This window comes from Zalophus californianus, chromosome 4 (assembly GCF_009762305.2).
Source record: "Zalophus californianus isolate mZalCal1 chromosome 4, mZalCal1.pri.v2, whole genome shotgun sequence".
Lineage (NCBI taxonomy): Eukaryota > Metazoa > Chordata > Mammalia > Carnivora > Otariidae > Zalophus > Zalophus californianus.
The window spans coordinates 1,727,524-1,745,627 of NC_045598.1; the positions used below are offsets into that span (position 1 = coordinate 1,727,524).

Sequence of the window (18,104 nt, forward strand, 5' to 3'; positions counted from 1 at the left end):
CCATCCATCCATCCAACCATCCATCCATCATCCATCCATCCATCCATCCATCCATCCATCCATCCATTCATCCACCCACTCATCCATCCACCCATCTATCCATCTACCCATCCATCCATCCACCCATCCACCCGTCCACCCACCCATCCACCCATCCATCCATCCATCTGTCCATCAATCTACCCACCCACATACCCACCCACCAACCACCCACCCATCCATTGTCCATCCATCTACCCATCCAACCATCCTTCCATCCATCCATCCATCATCCATCCATCCATCCATCCATCCATTCATCCACCCACTCATCCATCCACCCATCTATCCATCTACCTATCCACCCATCCACCCACCCATCCACCCATCCATCCATCCATCTGTCCATCAATCTACCCACCCACATACCCACCCACCAACCACCCACCCATCCATTGTCCATCCATCTACCCATCCAACCATCCTTCCATCCACCCATTCACCCATCAATCCACCCATCCACGTACTCATCCATCCACCCACCTATCCATGTACCCATCCATCCATCCATCTACCCGCCATCCATCCATCCATCCACCCATCCATCTATCCATCCGTCCATCCACCCGTCCACCCACCCATCCACCCATCCATCCATCCATCTGTCCATCCATCTATCTACCCACTCATCCATCCACCCATCCAACTGTCCATCCATCCGTCTGCCCACTCATCTTTCCATCCACCCACCCATTCATCCTTCCATCCATCAGTTTATCCATTCATTTCCTGTATATCTTCCAAGGCACATGAAGAAGACCATCACTAAATCCCAGGGCACTTTTTCAGGTGTGTTCTCATGGGAGCTGGAACCTTGGGATCGGGTAGTCGGGTGTCTGAGAGCTTTAGAATCAGGACTGGGCCCCGGTGGCCAGTGTGGCCAGAGAAAGTGCTCACTCCCTGAACTTCCCTGCCCTGAGGTATGAAGCAGGAGACGTCTCAATTCCGCCTCCCCTAAATCAAGGGCAGTGCTGCTGCGTGCTCCCTGGGCCCGGTCAGCACTGAGCAGCCTGTGCGACCCCGAGGGGCATACTGCCTCCGGTGCCCACGGCTGCCCACAGGCTGCAGAACCAAGGAGAGGACAGGGCTCTGAGCAGGTGCCCCTGCAGTTCCCCAGTGCTTCCAGAGCTGGCCTGGACAGGGCTCTGCGGGGATGCGGGTGACTCCGTCAACTGCCACTTCTTCCTTAAGTGTGTCCGAGGGAAAAGCACGGGCACCATATCTCTTCTCCTGGGACCAGATGGGTTACCAGAAGTGCGAGGACCCTCCTGAACTCATGTGGCAAGTTTGCAGGCTTGTTGGAAGTAGGTCAGGGGTGAGTGAGTCAGGACCGTGTGGACAGACGCTGGTCCAGATTTCTGGAAACCTTCTGGATGTTTTAAGGAGATGTGACCCCCCTCCCCGTGTTAAACCCTATCTGCCCACATATGCGTTCCTATTGTTTCAGCCCTTCTGGGCTGACCCCCCCACTCACCGGAGCCACTGACCCCCTCGCCCACCTCATTTCAGGTCTGCTTTTTCCTCCTAAATACACCTGGTCTTCTTCAGACCAGGGGCAAGATCTTAGATTGGTTTCCAGTTCATTGAAGTTCAGTGTTAATCTGGTTCCTTTTGAGTCAAGTGTCCACTCAGCCCTGGGCCCTCCGTGTCCTTGTGTCTGGCACCATCAGACCCAGGGTCTTGCGGCTTTGTCAGAAGGCCCAGTTGGTCTGCCCACGAGAAACCATTGCTCCTCTGAGCGGGCAGCCACGAATCTCTGGGTCCAGACTTGCTGGGGGAGCGCTTCTGGCCGAGGGCCCGCCGCCATGCCTCACAGGGCTCCGGGAGTGTTCGAGAGCACCTGGACCAAGCTGGCACATCCAGCTGGGGAGGATGCCTGTCCCCATGTTTAGCCCCATATGTGTTCTTGAAGAGACATTTGGGCAGCCCAGAGCTCCGGGGAGCCAGCTGGCTCCAGGCCTGGACATCATACCACTCACCTCGAGCGTCGTTGTCACCTGCCCAAGGAGGGCGTGTTTATCCCACTGTACACCTCAGCCTGGGGGCCCGGCTCGTCGGCTGATGAGCGGAGGGGCTGCCCAGGCCAGGCCGTTGGGGGTCCTCCTCTGAGGATGAACACAGGAGGAGCCTCCATCAGCTCTGAGGGCCGAGCAAGCGACGGGGCCTCTGTGGGATGACCGGGACGGTTCCCTTCGTGGGCTCTGTGGGCTCCATGAGCCGGCTGCAGACCGCAGGGTGGACTCCACCCCAGGTGGCAGCCAAGAAGCAGGTGACACCTCAGGGCGAGGCTGGGCAGCGCCATCCACCCCAGATCTGCGGGGAAGATGACACGCTGACCCTGCAGGGCCTGGATGGGGTTCACCACAGGCTGCCCAGACCATCAGAAGAGGTCAGCACACGAGGTCTGGTCCTGAGCCACTCGGCTCCTGGGGGTCATGGCAACCTCTCCCCTCTCTCCTGGTGATCTCTTCTCCCCCACTGGCGGACGTGGGTGCCCACCTGAGGGTCATCATCAAATCAGCGGAGGACACTTTGTTTGGATGCAGACCCCGAGGTGATGCCCCAGGGGTTCTCACTGGGTGGGGGGGGGTCTGTGGGCCGAGCTGCTGGTCCCCTGAGGCTGGGCCCGCCCGGGGCCGCCAGCCGGCCTGTTGTCACGGCAGACCCTCCTCAGGGCATTCTCCCGTCTTCCGAAGTACAGCACGTCTGCTTCTGTCTCGAACCCCAAACGACAGGGATGAGAGGCAATGAAGCAAAAGAGGAAACCGGACAAGGATGCGCTTCCCGTCAGACCCCAGGTCGCCCACCTGTTTTGTTTCCGAAAGACCCTTGTCTCTTCCTCCGGGGAGGAAAGGCGGCACCTCAGTGAGCGTGGTCGGGGGACTGACGCTCTGTGCGGGGCTCTGGGGTGCGGCCCAGCCAACACCAGCCTGGTCGGAGCTCCCCCACCAGGCCCGGCTTTGAAAGTAACCAGGTAGTCTCCTGCATATGCACATTCTCCCCTATTCTGGAGTTCCTGTCCTGGTGCCTGTGGGGTGACCCGTAGCCCCAGTGCCCCCCAAACAGGGCTGGGATGGGTGTAGAAGCACAGCAGCTTGTGGCATAGGCTTCAGCCTGCCTCACCTCTGTGTGCCTCTGTTTCCCCATCTGTAAAGCGGGCAGCTCTGCAGCGAAGGGGTGGTACCCGTGGGGGGGTGCGCCCCTCCTCCCACTGCTGATGGGGCCGACGGGGCAGCCGAGCAGGTCCACCTTCAGGGCACTGACAATAGGGTTGGGAGGTGCTCTGCCCACGATCCTCTGTCCATGCTGCTGGCCTGCCCACTCCCTCGGGGCCCCTCTGGAGATGCCACAGGGCACTTCCATCAGAATTTCGGGGTCTAAGGAGTCCAACGGGAAGCCTCCCAGAAGCGCCCAGATTGGGGGTGGATCCAGGGGCCGCCTTTAGCTCCCACTCACCAGCCGGGTCTGCCGCACCCTGGGGACCTCCTGAAGGGGGGGTCAGTGCCCCTGACCTGAACGAGAATGGCGGTATCTCACTGCTTTGTAAGAATTAACATTTCCAAATCACTGTGGCACCGTGTTCTGATAAGGCCCAGTCTTCTGAGTTGTGCATGGTATCAAGTCCATCTCAACCCTGGGGAACAGGTGGACGGATGTCCCGTCAGGCATGGGCTCCTGGTAGATCTGCTCCTGAGAGTTTATCAGGGGGGCATTAAGGCAGGACGGTGCTGGGCCCGAAGGGGAGAAGGGGCAGATTTCAGGGGCTCACTCGCAGGGCCAGGCGCTGGGCACCTCGCGGGCCTCCTCTGTCCCAGCCCCACCTGGCACCCTGTCCACACCGAGTGTGAAGATAATGGGGCTCCCCAGTCCTGGGCAATCGGCACCACCTTTTCTGCTTTCTTCCGAAGCCCAGAGAATTAAGGGCAATGGGGTTGCTGGGCGGTCCACACCCGCCTCCCTGCTCTCGGCCTAGCTCGTCTCAGGGACCTGCTCTGTGGTTTGGTTGACAGGCTGCCGCCGGGCCCATTTGTGCCCTTGTGAGCAAGAGGTCCCTGGTGTTTCTCAAGTTCACTGGGGACACCAGTTGTCAGCCTCAGGGGCTGGTTTTGTGGTTTTAAAGCCCCCCCTCGGGGGGGCAGGAGAAGAGAGTAATTAAACGTGTTCTCGTGGAAACCGCCAGAGCCGAAGGAACCGTCACTGCGCACACGGGTGCAGTAAAGAATGGGTGTTTTTCAAAGTAGGTGCTCTTTTAATAGAGATTGTAACTGAAATCACCGTAGATTCACAGACACTTGTAAGAACAAACACAGAGAAGGGCGGGCCTGCGGCCCCGGGTATGGCAGCTGGCAGCCTGACTTGGACACGGGGTAGGGTGCGGACACAGTGCACCCCTCAGGTGCAGGCTTGTGCACTTAGCTTTACAACCCCGGGGGGGGGGCCGTGCAGGCAGCCCCACAGCCTCGACGCAGGGCCGCGGGCGCCCCAGCCCCTAAGGTGCCTCCCTCGCCTGGTGCCCACGCGGTGTGCCTCCCTGTGTCCCAGGAGCTAGCGTGCCTGGCGGGGTGGGCCTCCAGAGCTGGGCCGGTGGCTCTCTGGGCACGAGGGACGGGGGCTTGAGGCCCCAGGGCCCGGCGTCCAGCAGTGGTGTGAGCTCACAGCCCCATGGGCTGAGGCAGGCCACATCAGGCGTCCAGAGGCAGAAAGCCCTGGGGCAAAGAAGGGGTGTTCTGGAGGGCAGTGAGCCCAAGGAGAGCGGTCCAGGGCCCGCAACAGGGCGCACAGGCAGGGCTCTCTATTGTCTCTCGCCGGGCGGGTGGGCAATATCACTATTCCCAAAGTGACAGTGATGTCGCAGGCCGGCATCGGGATGCCCCTGTGAGGCTCTTTTGGGACCACGGTGGGGGCAGCCCAGGGCCCGGAGCACCATCCCTCTGCCTTGTGGGAGGAAGGGCAAGGCGGCCTCAGTTCCTGGGCTCTGGAGCTGCACACGGAGGCTTTCGCTTCTCAGGGGTGTCCATGCAGAGGGCAGCCGAGCCCTCCCACCCAGAGGTGCCTCCCTGGCGCAGCCTGCACATGCACACTCACCCCCCAGGCCTCGGCCCCGCCGAAACCCGCATGGCGCAGCGCCCCTGCCAGAGGCACCAGCAGGTTTCCGGCTCCTCGTGGCATGCAGGGGAGGCGGGAGCGGAGCAAACCACGCATGGACCCAGAGGAATTCCCTCCCGCCCCCAGCCAAGGGCAGGGCTCCAGTCCGCCCACTCCTCCGTGTAAGGGCAGGAGGAGCTGCAGGTTCAGGGGCCGGTGGTCTTCACCCTGCTGATCACGGTCCTCCAGGTGCTGCTTCTGCCACCAAGGCAGGGGACAGCCTGGGAAGGACTGGCAGGCTGGGCACGGTCCTGACTGGGGGCCGTCTCTCTCGTCTCTCTCCAGACCCCGACATCCTGGCTTCTGGTTTGATGTTTGGATGGGGGGGGCGCTTCTGATCAGAGGTAATTTGCTACCATTAGGGCGGGGGGGGCACAAGGCTCCCACTGTGGGGCTGGAAGAGACTGAGCCCTAAACTCAGGGTTTGGGGTGGGATCCAGGGCAGGTCGGGACCGAGGACATGGTGGCTCCCAGCCGGTGTGGTCCAGACCCAGGGAGCAGCTAGGTTTCTTCACTTCTCTGACCCGTTTTCTGAGACCGAGTGTCCGTTGTTCATACATCGAGCAGCATGTGACAGGCCTCCAAATGGGGTTTCAGCATGAAGTTCCCAAGAGCTCAGTGACCCGGTGGGGCCGCTGACCTGCAGCAGGTGCCCCGTGGCCATGGCTCAGGACGGCTCCGCTGGCTCACCAGCTCCAGGCTCCCTCTCCTCTCCTCCCTGCTTTTATGAATTTTTAGTAAGTCTCCCAAAAGAATTTTTAGGAACGATGGACTCAGTCATGAACCCTTAGCCTGAAATTACCGCAAAACCCAAATAAAGGACCTCAGCTCTCCCGACAAGTAAACAACACACGATTGCACAGCCTATATTTCCAGAGTCATAAAAAGCTCCTGTTCTTGGCTCTGCATCCTGACTTTCGAGAGAGTGCTGGCTGGAATGTGCCGGCAGTCCTGGGGGCTTGGGGAAAACGATTCCCACTCCCTGTACATGCCCGCCTCGCCCAGGGCAAGAGGGGCTCCCGGCCGGAGCGCAGGCCTGAGGAAGGATGCTCTTTTGATCCTGCCTCTCTGGCTGCTCGGGGACCCTGGGGGGCTGGGCAAGTTGTGCGGGTCGCCCGGAAGGCTCCGGTGGCCCCGAGCAGCTTGCGGCTTTCTCCAGGGCCTCGGGCTGTTTGCAGCACCTCATTTTCTCCAAATGTCTCCCACACACTGATGAGGTCTCCTCACCCCACCAGTGAAAGAAGATTTCCCCACCCCCCAACAGCGGGGGCCGCGGAATGGAGACCCGGCTTCTCTTGGTGGCTTCAGGCAATCACTTAACCCCTGTGCCTGCCGGGGGTGGGAGGCCAGCCGTGCACTGCCTGCCTTTAATCAGCAGGAAACACCACCTTTCTCTCCTAAACTGTTTGCTCGGCCAGTAAATTAAACATGCCCTTAAAGCCTTGGTTTTCCTCCAGTAGGTGAGGAGTTTTGGGAAGTAGAATTCAAACAGGAAAAAAAAAAAAGCCCCCAAAGAGCCCTGAGATGAATATGCACAGGATGGGGACCCCTCCCCCCTTTCTGCGCTAGCAGATCCTAATTGTCCTGGAAGGCAAAGGCATCGCACCCGAGGCACATGGGGAGGGGGGCTCCCAACCTGATTCTGTGTGTGAGCCTCTTGCACTTACCAGTTCCAGATAACGAGGCGGCATGTTAATTACCCCCCTTCCAATTTACCTTTATGCTGTGCACGGTCACCGGGAAGGTTTATGGGGGTGTTCTTTCAAACCTAACGACTTGGATCTTTCTGGCCAAGAGAACCATAGCTGCCCTTCTGTTGTCGCATTTTTGAAAGGAGCCTACGAGTCAATTAGAAGGGAACCGTTGGCCACGTAAAACATAATAATTACTTCTCTGAATGCTGCTAAATTAAATAAGTGTTATCCCCATGATTTTTTTTTTTTTTCAAGACTTTGGTTTCTTTTGAAAGAAAACATTTTGTTACTTCTCAGTGGATCTATTTGCACTGGCATGAGGACTCTGAAGTGATTTCTCCTGTGCTTGAGCGTCCCTGGGCCCCACGCCGGGGGTGGGGGGAGGACAGGGAGGGGCCTGGGGGCAGGGTCCCCGGGTTTCAGGCCAGTGCATAAGGGACTTGGGCAGAAAGGTCCAGGTCGGAGGTTGGCGGGCGCCCTTCGCTGACCTCCCCGTTTCTGTGCGGCACGGTCCACAGTTGCGTAACGTACAAGTTCAGCTTTCGAACGGGACAGCTCATTTGGCACCTTCACGCAGGTGTGCGACCAACACCTCCCTCTCTATCTGGAACATGTCCTTCCCTAGAGGAGACCCCGTGCCCGATACTCAGTCACTCCCAGGGCCCCTCCCTCCCAGCCCCCAGCAACCACAGCATGAGTTCAATTCAGTCTCTTGGCCTTGCTTTTCTGGACACTTCCTGTGCACCAAGCGTGCCACGTGAGCCTCCATGCTGGCGCCCTTCACCGAGCGTCCAGGCGCTTCCGCGCTACAGCGAGGTGAGGGGGTGTCCACGCTGAGTAACAGTCCGCTGTGTGGACAGGCACATCTGTTTATCTGTCCGTCTGTGGATGGACAAGGGGTCGTCATGCCATTGGGGACTCCCAGCTGTCTGGGTCCCCGCTTCCCGTTCCTCTGGGCAGAGCTGCTTTCCTGGCTGACCGGCTACTCCTTGCTCCCCCATTCTTCCCTCGGCCCACATCTCTTGGCCCCCCCGTGCCTCAGGCCTGGCGCACGTCCAGGCAGCCGTATCTTGGCACCAACCGTCTCCTAGGATGGACCCCAAAGAGAGGCCCACACCAGACCTCAGACCCAGTGACCGCATCCGCATGACCCCCACATTTGTGACCTCAGCAAACCTCTGTCTTAACTGGCCCTTAGGTCATCAGGAGCTCAGGAACCTGTCTCTGGCCCCCACCAGGACGCCCAGGGCTGCCCAGGTGTTGGAACAGATTTCATACTAATCCAAATTCTGAGTCCTTGCAAGAATCTGAGACAGGTCCCTGACCCCTAATTTCCAACGCCAGACACAAACCGGAATGGTTCTGGAGAGTATTTCATTACCGGCCCTGGGTAGGGTGCCCTCTCCGACGGCTCTCCCCACTATTCCCAAACTCCTGGAGCGTGGGCATCTCCTCTCCTTGCTTTCCTAAAGCAGAAGGGGCCGATGGGTCCTTGGGGGGCCACGTGGGGCCTCGCGGAGCCACACAACCCTGTGGGCGTTCTGAACGCCGCTTCCCCACGTCCCTGGAGCGTGGAGCAAAGGGCATGTCTTCTGGGTGGGGGGTGGCAGTCGGCGCCCTTGGTCCCCATTCTGCCCCGTGTCCCAGGTGGTCCCTACGTGTCACGCACGGGGGAGGGCGAGCCACAGAAGCTTGACGCTGCCTTGTCTCCTTCAGGTGACGGCGACATTGTAAATAACATGCATGAGCCCGACCCGGACCTGCTGGCCGGCGAGAGTGCGGAGTACGAGACAGAGGACAGCGTCGTGTCCCCCATCCCCATGGGGCCGCCGTCCCCCTTCCCCACCAGCGAGGACTTCACCCCCAAGGAGGGCTCGCCGTACGAAGCCCCCGTCTACATTCCTGAGGACATTCCCATCCCACCAGACTTTGAGCTCCGAGAGTCCTCCATCCCAGGGGCAGGCCTGGGGATCTGGGCCAAGAAGAGGATGGAAATCGGGGCGAGGTTTGGCCCTTACATGGGGGCACCCCGGGCCACGTGGAAGGAGGCAGACTTTGGATGGGAGGTGAGCATTCCCGTGTGAGCGTGATTGATCACGGCCATTTATCTTGTGTTCAATCTATTTATAAAGCCGGGCTGAGCAGCGCTGCCCGAGGCGGGAGGCTCGGTCAGAGAAAGCGCTCGAATGTCACATTTCCCAGGCTTATTTGGTCCTGCAGCTTGCATGACGCGACTCAGCAAACATCAGCGGTCCTTGTGGGCGCCTGTCAGCCCCCATAGGCCAGGCCTGCTCTCTTCCCGGAAATGTGTCTTTAATGAGCTCATGTCTTAAAACACCCGTGCTCCCCGTCTGGGTCTTAGGTGCTAAGGCTGCAGTCTCTGCGAAACCGTGCAGATTAATGGAATGTCCCAGAACAGGAGTCTCTGCTCTGGGGAACGCTCCTGCAGATGGGGGCCTACCTCCTGTAATGGGGGTGGGGCATCTCCTAAAACACGCCTGGTGACCTTGCTGCCCCCAGACACCCCCTGCACGTGCGTGCCAGAGCTCCCCGCCCACCGTGCCCTGGCCAGCCGGCTCTCTAAGAGGAACCCCCACTTCTCAGATAGCGGGGGAACAAGTCTCATCCTGCCAGGGAGGGGCATCCTGCGGCTTAGATTTCCCTAACAATCTGGGCCTGGCTGATGGTTCTGGAGCCCCTCTCTGCGGTCAGGAGAGGGGAGGCCCACTAGGTGAGGTGCGCCACTGTCCCCAGAGCACCCGTCAAGGGTTTGGGGGTCTTGCGAGGTGGTCTTCATGGGGACCACAAGCCCCATGGAAGTGTTCTCCCTGCTGCCCTGGCCGTTCTTCCAGCCTCATACAGCCAATGCTTGGTGGTATTTTTGGCAAAGACCCTGCCTGGGCAGAAAATGCAGATGCAAACCCAGATTCCTTCTGGGTGTTTCACAACTTCCAAAAGTGCTTGCTGGAGGTCAGCTCTAGGAAGGGGCAAAGTGTCCAAGGAGGGAAGAGGGCCCTGTGTGGCGAGGGGATGTGGCCCGTGGCGGCATGTGGGGTGTGGACGCCGGGGACATGGGGCACCAGCTGAAAGCCCAGGGCTTTGAGGGTTTAGGTGAGAGGTGGGTCGACCAGATGGATGAAGGGACGGGAAGGCCAGAAGCCCTGTGGTGGGAGCCAGTGTGTCCCCTGCTGTCGGGAGGTGGCCGACAGGTGTGTGCCGCTCAAGGTCGGGGTCACCTTCAGAGCAGACCAGCCAGGGGCCTGGGAGCAGGGTGCAGTGGGTAGCAAAGGAGTTTGAAATCCCCGTGGCTCTGTGGGCACGTGGCTCTTTCGTGGCTTATGGGGTCGCCCCTTAGGGGACCAAGGAGAGCCTTTTGCAGACTCGGCGTGTCGCGTCCCCCCACCCGGCTGTTCGAGAGAGGGGTTTAAGGGTGTTTGTCGACACGCTCAGAGAGATGTCGCCTGTGTAATTAGCGGGCGGCCTGCAGAGGGCAGAGGGTACGCGAACCCCACAGGTAGCGCTTTGGATGACCTTGAGGCAACTTTGTGCTTGTCTGCCCTGATAAAAGTTTCTGTTTGCTCTTTTTCTCAAGAAATGGTCCGTATCGCTTCGGCTCGCTCAGTGCCAGGGCTGGTACCGGCTGTCACTAGGATCTGCCCGGGGCCTGTTAACTTTGCACATTGTTTATTCTCTGCGTACGTGAGGGAACGTTCTCCTCCACGGCGCGCCTCCCGTGTCTGCAGTGGCCTTTGTTCCGTGGTCGTGACCTCACAGCTGCCTTTCATGCCAGCACTTAGGAATATTTGCCCACAACCCAACGTCCTCAGTGTTCCAGACGCACCCTGACATTATCTCGGCTGACCTTGCTTTCCTCGTGAGCTCGGGCGCTGGGGACCTGCCTCTGTGATCCGCCTTTGGGCTTTGTGGCCTTCCGTCACACGGGGTCTGAGCCGGTGTGGCGCTGTCCTTGCGACCGAGGCCGAATGGGGCGGGAAGGCTCCGCCTCCCCCGATGCAGGAGAGAGGGGAGGAGGAGGGCACCCCGAAAACTCAGGGCAGACCCACTTTTGCCTGAAATAAGTAAGGTCCAGGCATTTTTTTTTTCCGGCTCCCCGTACCTCAGTTTGGGCCTTTGGGGCAGGAAAACCGACCGTCGTCCCTTGTAAGTGAGCGCCTTGCTGGATTTCCCACGTGTCCCTGCAGACAGATGATTGCGGTTTCCTGTTGTTTTGTGCCTTCCTCTGGCAGGACTGGCGGCTCGGCTGCCCCTTCACAGTTAGGCCCTGTCCTTGCCTTTGCAAACAGGGCCCGAGCCTGGGTGGGGGGCGGGGAATCCCGGGTCTTTCTGTGATTCTCGACAGGAGAGGGGCCTCCGGGGAGCCCCTGAGTCATGAATGCTAATAAGGCACTTGAACCGCGGCAGACCCCGGGGCCGCGGTTCCGCGAAGATGCCCTCTGTGGGTTGGCAGTGCACTCGCGAGACACTGGGGGATGCAGAGATCGTCAGCGCTGGAGGGTCGTGTCCGCAGGGGACGCCGGCCAGACCCGGGATGGTCAGAGGCAGGGCCCAGGTACAGCACAGGGGTGCGTATCATCTTGGGACATGCCGAGTTTCGGATGTGTAATTGCTCACGCTTACACTGGTAATTAAGTATTATAAATCAGGGCAATTTGATTTCACTGCAATTGACCTACTATTCCTTTCCTGAGGAAGAAGCAGTGATGACATGTTAGCAAAGATGACAAAGGAGATCCACGGAGGATCCGGGACGGTCTGCACCCCGATGGCAGCAGGTCTGTGACTAGTCTGTGCTCGGGGGCCTGGCTTCTCCAGGAGGGCTGGGTCTGGGGGCCCAGCACGCGAGGGAGAAGCCAGACACTGGTGTAAAATCAAGGTCAAATAGGTTATTCTTACCATCATTTGGGGACACCATGGAAACCATTCTCTTTCTACCCTGAGAGCAAAATTCTTGTTCTGGACCATTCCGGAAAATGGTCCTGTTTTCTCTTCTCTTTTTGTAGTGTAGTTTGCTCATTATGCACCCTTCCCGCCGTCCCCATGCGGCTCCTCCCTCCCACGTGTGCATCAGACGGTCGGTGACTCTGAACCTCCTTCCCCTCGCTGCTTTGGGGCACACCAGGAAGAGATTCCCACGTCAGGCGGGTCCCCGACACCCCCGGATCTGGCCAGCCCGGTGGCCAGATGGGAGGGTGGGCTGTGAGGACACGGCCCCCCAGGATCCATCTCAGAGGGTGGCGGTCTGTCCCCCTGCCTGGGAAGATACCCAAACTCCCAGCCCCCTCTGCCCAGACTCAGCCCGCCGGCTGACGCAGCCACCACTCACTCTGCCCAGAATAAATCACCCCGTGATTGCATTTGATTGCCCTGGGGTCTGAAAAAACAATGATTTTGATCATTTGTTGAGTAAATCATGACATTTATCATCGTGCTGCTTATTTTGCTAATTAAGAGCTGGCTGCGAGGGACAGCCCAGATAGCGGGCTCCTCGGAGGTGCCACCTGCCCCGGATTCCGGGCTTGCAGTGGGTGGGGAGCATCGTGCAGGACCCCGGAGGGAGGCGGCAGGAGCAGGTTTCACCCTGACAGTGCCCACGCTCGGCTTGCTTCCTCCTTGAGCCTTGCGTCTCCACCAGAGAGCACGCTGAGGGCAGGTTCTCCGGTACCCAGCGCATCGCCCGGCCTGTAATGGGCGCTCCAACATCAGCTGTTGAATGAGTGTCTCTGCCTCTGTTTGAGAAGCTGGTAGAAAATGTTAACGTGAACTGAGGGGTTTCATTTATCTGCAGAATTCACTCAAGTGGATTACCTCATCCCTTGGCTTTAGTTTCTGAATAGTAATATGCGTGTTCATTTGTTCAATCAACAAACAGGCTGTGTCTGGGCCAGACCTTATGGGAAGCTCTGGGGTCACAGGGGATAGCAGCTCCAAGACCTCAGGCTGCCGGGACTGCGGCTGTCCCATCATACAGCTCCCAAGCCCCCTCCTCCAAGCTCCCCAGGGCCCTGCTGCAAGGCTTTGCTGAGGGCCAGGACCCCCCCTGCCTCCTGCGGACCACACGCTCCCAGGACGTCCAGAGTCACCAGGCTAGGCGAAGGCTCCCACCCAGCCCTGCACTCTCGGATGCTGAGAAATTTCTGTAAATTTAAGAGTATGTTACGATCCAGAACACACCCCCGGAGAAAGGCCTAGGGTTCAGAGGAAGCTATGTCTCTATGTGTCCAGGCTTGCCCACCTACATGTATTTTAGAACAGCAATGCTTTCTTTTCTGAGGTAGCCGCTGAGCATCCTTAGCATGAGAGGAAGTTTGGAGGTCTAATTTTGGTCCAGAGTATAGGCTGTCCACTGTGGTGGCCATCCAGCCTCTCACATCGCCAGAGGGCTTTCTGAGGCGCTGGGACACACACACAAGAGCCGAGAACTAGCTTCTCCAACTACCGGGAAGCCTTCCCCGGCCCCCAGGTTGGAGGCCTGGAGTCCTGGGGTTGGTGGCCTTGCACCCTGGCTTCTCACTGGCCTAGCCGGGCGTGGCCGGGGAGTCACACAGACACCCCAGGGCTGCAACCATGTGGCCCCCGACCTGAGGCATCCATCTCCTCCTCAGATCCAGGGTCTCTGCGGGAACCTCTTTTCCTTCTGCTCTGGCATTCACCTTCACCTCAAACACCTTCGCCTCGTTCCTCCACATCCAGCTGTTAACCAGACCTGCCCCCGCATGGTCACATGTGAGTGTGCACATGCACACACACGCACACATGCTCCCGCGTGTGTGCATGCATGCAGACGCACATATGCACACAGACGCGTATACACACGCACACACGCGTGCACACGCACACACGTGCACACACGCATATGCACCCCCATGTGCACACATGCATATGCACAACGCACACACACACATGCGTGAACACGCACCTTTGGATTTTGCTGAAAATCCTAGACTGGGTTCCCGGCCTCCAAGGGCAGGAGGTACCTGTCCACCCTGCCTGGAGTTGGCAGCTCTGGCAAGCAGAGGGCCTCCAAAAACTGCCACCCTGTTGCCCAGGGTGCTCAGTCCACGGGGGTCCAGAGAGGTGTGGGAGGGGCCGCTGGGGTTGGGTCTTCAGGAGCATGTGGGTACTGAGCAGACGCTGCCTGTCGCTGTTCCCGAGGTCAGCTCTCCCTGGGGCCTCCCCCCACCCACCGGGGGAGGCGTCTGTGCTCCCTGCGGCCCATGCGTGCCCATGCACACTTGCTCACACGCCCCCGTGCGGGGACCATGCCTGAGCCTCCTCTGTGCGGCTCTCACGCTGGAGTGGACACAGATGCGTGCCCCGCTGGGGTGGCTCTTAGACAGTCTCACTGTGTGTTACTCTCGGCATTCCCGTTGTGGGGTAAGAGGTGTGGCCACGTCGGGGCTGGGAGGGGGCAGCGGCCCACACCGTGCAGGTTCCGCTCCGTGGCCCCCTGCCTCTCTGACAGCCTCACAGGTTAAGTGTTCGAATGCAGTATTCTCGGCCCCAAGTTTCCGCTGTCCTTTCTCTGTGCACACTGGGAATCGTCAGGGACAGCAACCCACCCCCCGGCCCCAGGAGTCTCAGAACCTCCCTGCTTTGCTGTCCCCTGCCTGGCACTGACTCACCCCTGATGCTTTCCACTCTCTGTCTGGGCGGCCTGGGGTTTTATTTTAGGCTGAGACACATGGCAGGGTATTTCTCCCCCTAATGACTTTCTGAATGTGTTAAGAGGTACCCCATACATTCTGGAAGTCGTAAGCATGTGGCTCAGTGGATGCTCACACTGCTCGGAAACAACACCTGGACAGTCATGCGTTTGGGGCATCTGGATCCGAGGGGCCACGTCCCGTGGGAACAGGGCACGGCCTCGGTGTGCATGCCCAGAACCTCACTCGTGGACTCCTCGCTCTCCAGGAGCCACTCGGCGCACACCCCATGCCGTCACTCCTGAACACCATGACATCGGGTCCAGACGTTTCCAGCCTAAGAATGCCATGGGATTCTGCACTATCTTAGGCCCGGCTCTGAGGCGCGGGTATATAAGGAATTTCAGAAAAAAGGGGAGAGAATGACTAAGAATACCTCCCTGATAGTGTTCTCCTTTATTTCCTTAAGGGGTAATAACTCAGCCACAATCCAGCAGAGGGTACTTTCTTTAAATAGAGCATTCTGATTCACAAGCGAAAAAGGAAATAAATATTTTCTTTTCATATTCGAGAGACGTCCCCGAATACCAACTTCTTAAATGGTATTTTACCCTGTGCATCCCTCTCTCTCACACACACACACCAGCGACAACCAAGCCCACCCCTGCTCTGGAAAGGCTTGCTTGGGAAGCAGCACCGTGGAAAATCCTGACGGGTTGTCAGAAGGAAGAGGGCGGGAGGTGGGGGAGAGGAGAGGCTGGCTTCCCCTCTGCTCTGCTCGGCAGCCCGTTCCCATGGGGCCCTGGCTCAGCCCTTCCTGCTGCCTCTGAAGGCCAAGACCAGAGAGCCGAGTGCTCTGTCACCTCCCTCCCATCTCTCTTTCTCTCCTCCAGGAAAATAGGGGATGGTACATGGAGGGAAGGTGACAAAGGCCCTCTGTGCTGGGCCGGACTGGCGAGGCCGGGGCGGGCTGACCTGGCCACTGCTGTGTGGCCGGGCGTACAGACCAGGGGGATGGCCCGTGGTCACTGGGCGCCTGCTGTGTGCTGCACACTGTCCACGCAATGCTCTTTCTACGCCCGGTCCTCATTCTGCCGTCTGTAAAGGGATCCCACGTCCCAGCCCCGTGGGCAGCAGGGGGCCTGGCACGGTGTTAGCCACCACCCGTCAGGGGGCCCTGTTGCTTATGTGGCATTCTCCAGACCCCAGACAGAGCCTTTGGGTCAGGATTCAGCCGTTGCCCCTGAGCGCCCGGGGCCGGGCTGGGGCTGAGATGCGTCCAGGCTGGAGCCTCATGGCAGGACCCACCCAGCCAGTCAGCCTCTGAGGCACGGTCTGGATCACCCTTTGCACACAAAGTTTTGTTCTGGCCCTGAACGAGGCCAGGGAGGGGCACACACCCCGCCCTGCTCACCTTAGGCTTGGGTCCCAAGCTGTTGTGCTGAGCATCCTCCAGGGCTCTTTCAAAATGCAGATTCGGGGTGAATCTGCTAGAGTCCGGTGGGGGTCCCTGGGAATATGCACCCTAACTAGCCATGGGAGCCTGGGCACTCAGAGGAGTCCCTTCCGGACCCAAGTCCTGGGGAAGGGGGGCTTACCTTGAATTTGCTGCCCCTCCAGGTGCCTCCCTCCCCTCACCCCTGGGACTACAGAGAGACATTTTCCTGCAGGTGTGAGGACAGTTAGCAACAGAGCCTTTCTTGACCACAGAGCCTGTCAAGGCCCGGTACAAAGAGTGGGGGTGGGGTAACCAAGGGGGCTGTCCCCATGAGCAGGGGACAGAGGGGACCCTGGCCGCCCCAGCGTCACCAGCTTGAGCTCGGGGCGGCAGGTGAGGCTGGGCAAGGGGGCCCTAGGGCTCTCACCCCCGTACAGTGGGTCCCTCCCATGGCCGTGGCTGGGACAGCCACCGCTTCATGCCTGGAAAGCCCTGGGGGCACGACTGTTCTTGCTCTCATGGTGCAGGTGGGAGCCCGAAGCCCTGGGTGTGTGTGTGGGGGGGTCACGCAGGGTCTCACAGTAGGTTGGCATAGGGGTCTGTGATCAGACTCGGTGCCCTGCCGAGTGCCCCTGCTGCTCATGTAGCCCACTCATGCCGGGGCAGGGACTCAGCCGACCCCTTCCCCCGTGCCTCCAGCCCACGTGGACACCCCATGCCCCCGCCATGCCCAGTGGGTGATGGCCGGGCCACGGCTCCCCCCATTCCAAGGGGAGGTGTGCAGCGAGTTCAAGCTCCTTTGTCTGCTCCCCTACGGCAGAACTCAGACTCCGCAGGTGGCGCTGGTGGCCCCTTCTGGGCTGACCCCGCCTGCCCGAGGCGGGAGGCAGTGGTGGGGACCCACCTGCCAGGACGAACCATCTGCACCATCATCATTTATACAGAAATCTTTCTATTTTGGAGACTCCCCAGCAGCAGACCTCCCAGGGAGTGGAGTGGGCAGCACTGGCCGGGGGGCTCCCTGGGAAACCCCAGCATGGCCTGGGCCATCCTAGGTCCAGCCCCTCCATAGGCCTCCCTCTCGCTGGGTTGGACGAGAGTCCCAGGCGTTGCAGGCCATAAAAGGTCTCCCTGGGTCATGGGACAAGGGCGTGAACCTCTCAGCCAGGCCTGGCCTGCTTATCAGAGCTTCTCTCCAGTTGAGAATTTCTGTGACCGGTCACCCCTGGGTTAGGAATGTGTTCTCAGCATGTCACCGGCCACCTCCGCCTCAGCCAAAACCGAGGGCAACGCAGCGGCTCACACTGCCGAGGGACCCCTGCAGGTGCCCGCCCTGTTCGGCTCAGGGCTGGCGCAGGGCGCTGTGCGTTCCGTCCGTCCTGCTGGGTGCCGGGCGCTATGAGGCGGCTGGTTTTTGCCCCGATCAAGGGTCCGATCAGCCCAGGGCGGCCTCTCTGTGGGGGAGCGGTTAGCGTGGGCGCAGGACTGGCGGGGGTGGGGGATTATGGCTACAGTCCATGGAGGGTATGCTCCACACGGCGCCTGCCGTGCCTTTCACACCATTTAGAGCCCGGTGAATAAAACAGCCTAAAAGGGAGTCAGTCCTCAGGATTCACGCTGCTGTATCTGGGGGTGTCTCCTCCTCCGAGAAGAAAAATGTTGAGAGTAAAGTGTCCGGGTGGCACCCTCCGGGGCGCCGGGACCCCGACACCTGTCACACGTGTGGCCGTTTCCCAGGGCAGCATTCCAGCGGCAGCGCCCGGGGGCCCTCGTGGGTCCGGCCTGCATGTCCTTCTGCTGCGGGAGCCACCTGAGTCTGGCTCGCAGACGGCACGTCCCCCGTCTGGGCTAATGCCCAGTCTAATTGCACACCCCATTGTGTCCTCTCTGCTCGGTCGTGTCCCAGATACCCACATCACTCCTGGCCCATTTAGATCTTTCTAAAGTCCATCGGGCTTATCAGCACAGTCATTTCACGAGGAGCTAAGATTTCTGCCATTTAGGCCTGCGGCATTGTCTGTCCCTGCGGCGGCTGAGATAAACCCTCACCCAGAACAAAGTCGCCGTGACCTTTTACAAGTAGGAGCGGCCTTGTTTCCCTCTAGACTAATTTATCAGCCTGCC

At 59.6% G+C, this 18,104-nt stretch overlaps 1 protein-coding gene across 8 annotated transcripts in view; it reads left to right on the forward strand.

Annotated features, from left to right (window-relative positions):
* Nucleotides 1–18,104, forward strand: part of PRDM16 (PR/SET domain 16) — a 312,932-nt gene that overhangs the window by 93,525 nt on the left and 201,303 nt on the right. For 6 of the 8 annotated variants that reach the window (XM_027576118.2, XM_027576134.2, XM_027576124.2 and 3 more), the window contains exon 2: nt 8,595–8,944. The exons of 1 other annotated variant lie outside the window; for it this stretch is intronic. In XM_027576118.2, the coding sequence (XP_027431919.1) occupies nt 8,595–8,944 (350 nt within the window). Of the gene's footprint in view, nt 1–8,137; nt 8,269–8,594; nt 8,945–18,104 lie in introns of those variants that run through there. One more of the 8 variants, XM_027576144.2, reaches the window with a different exon arrangement.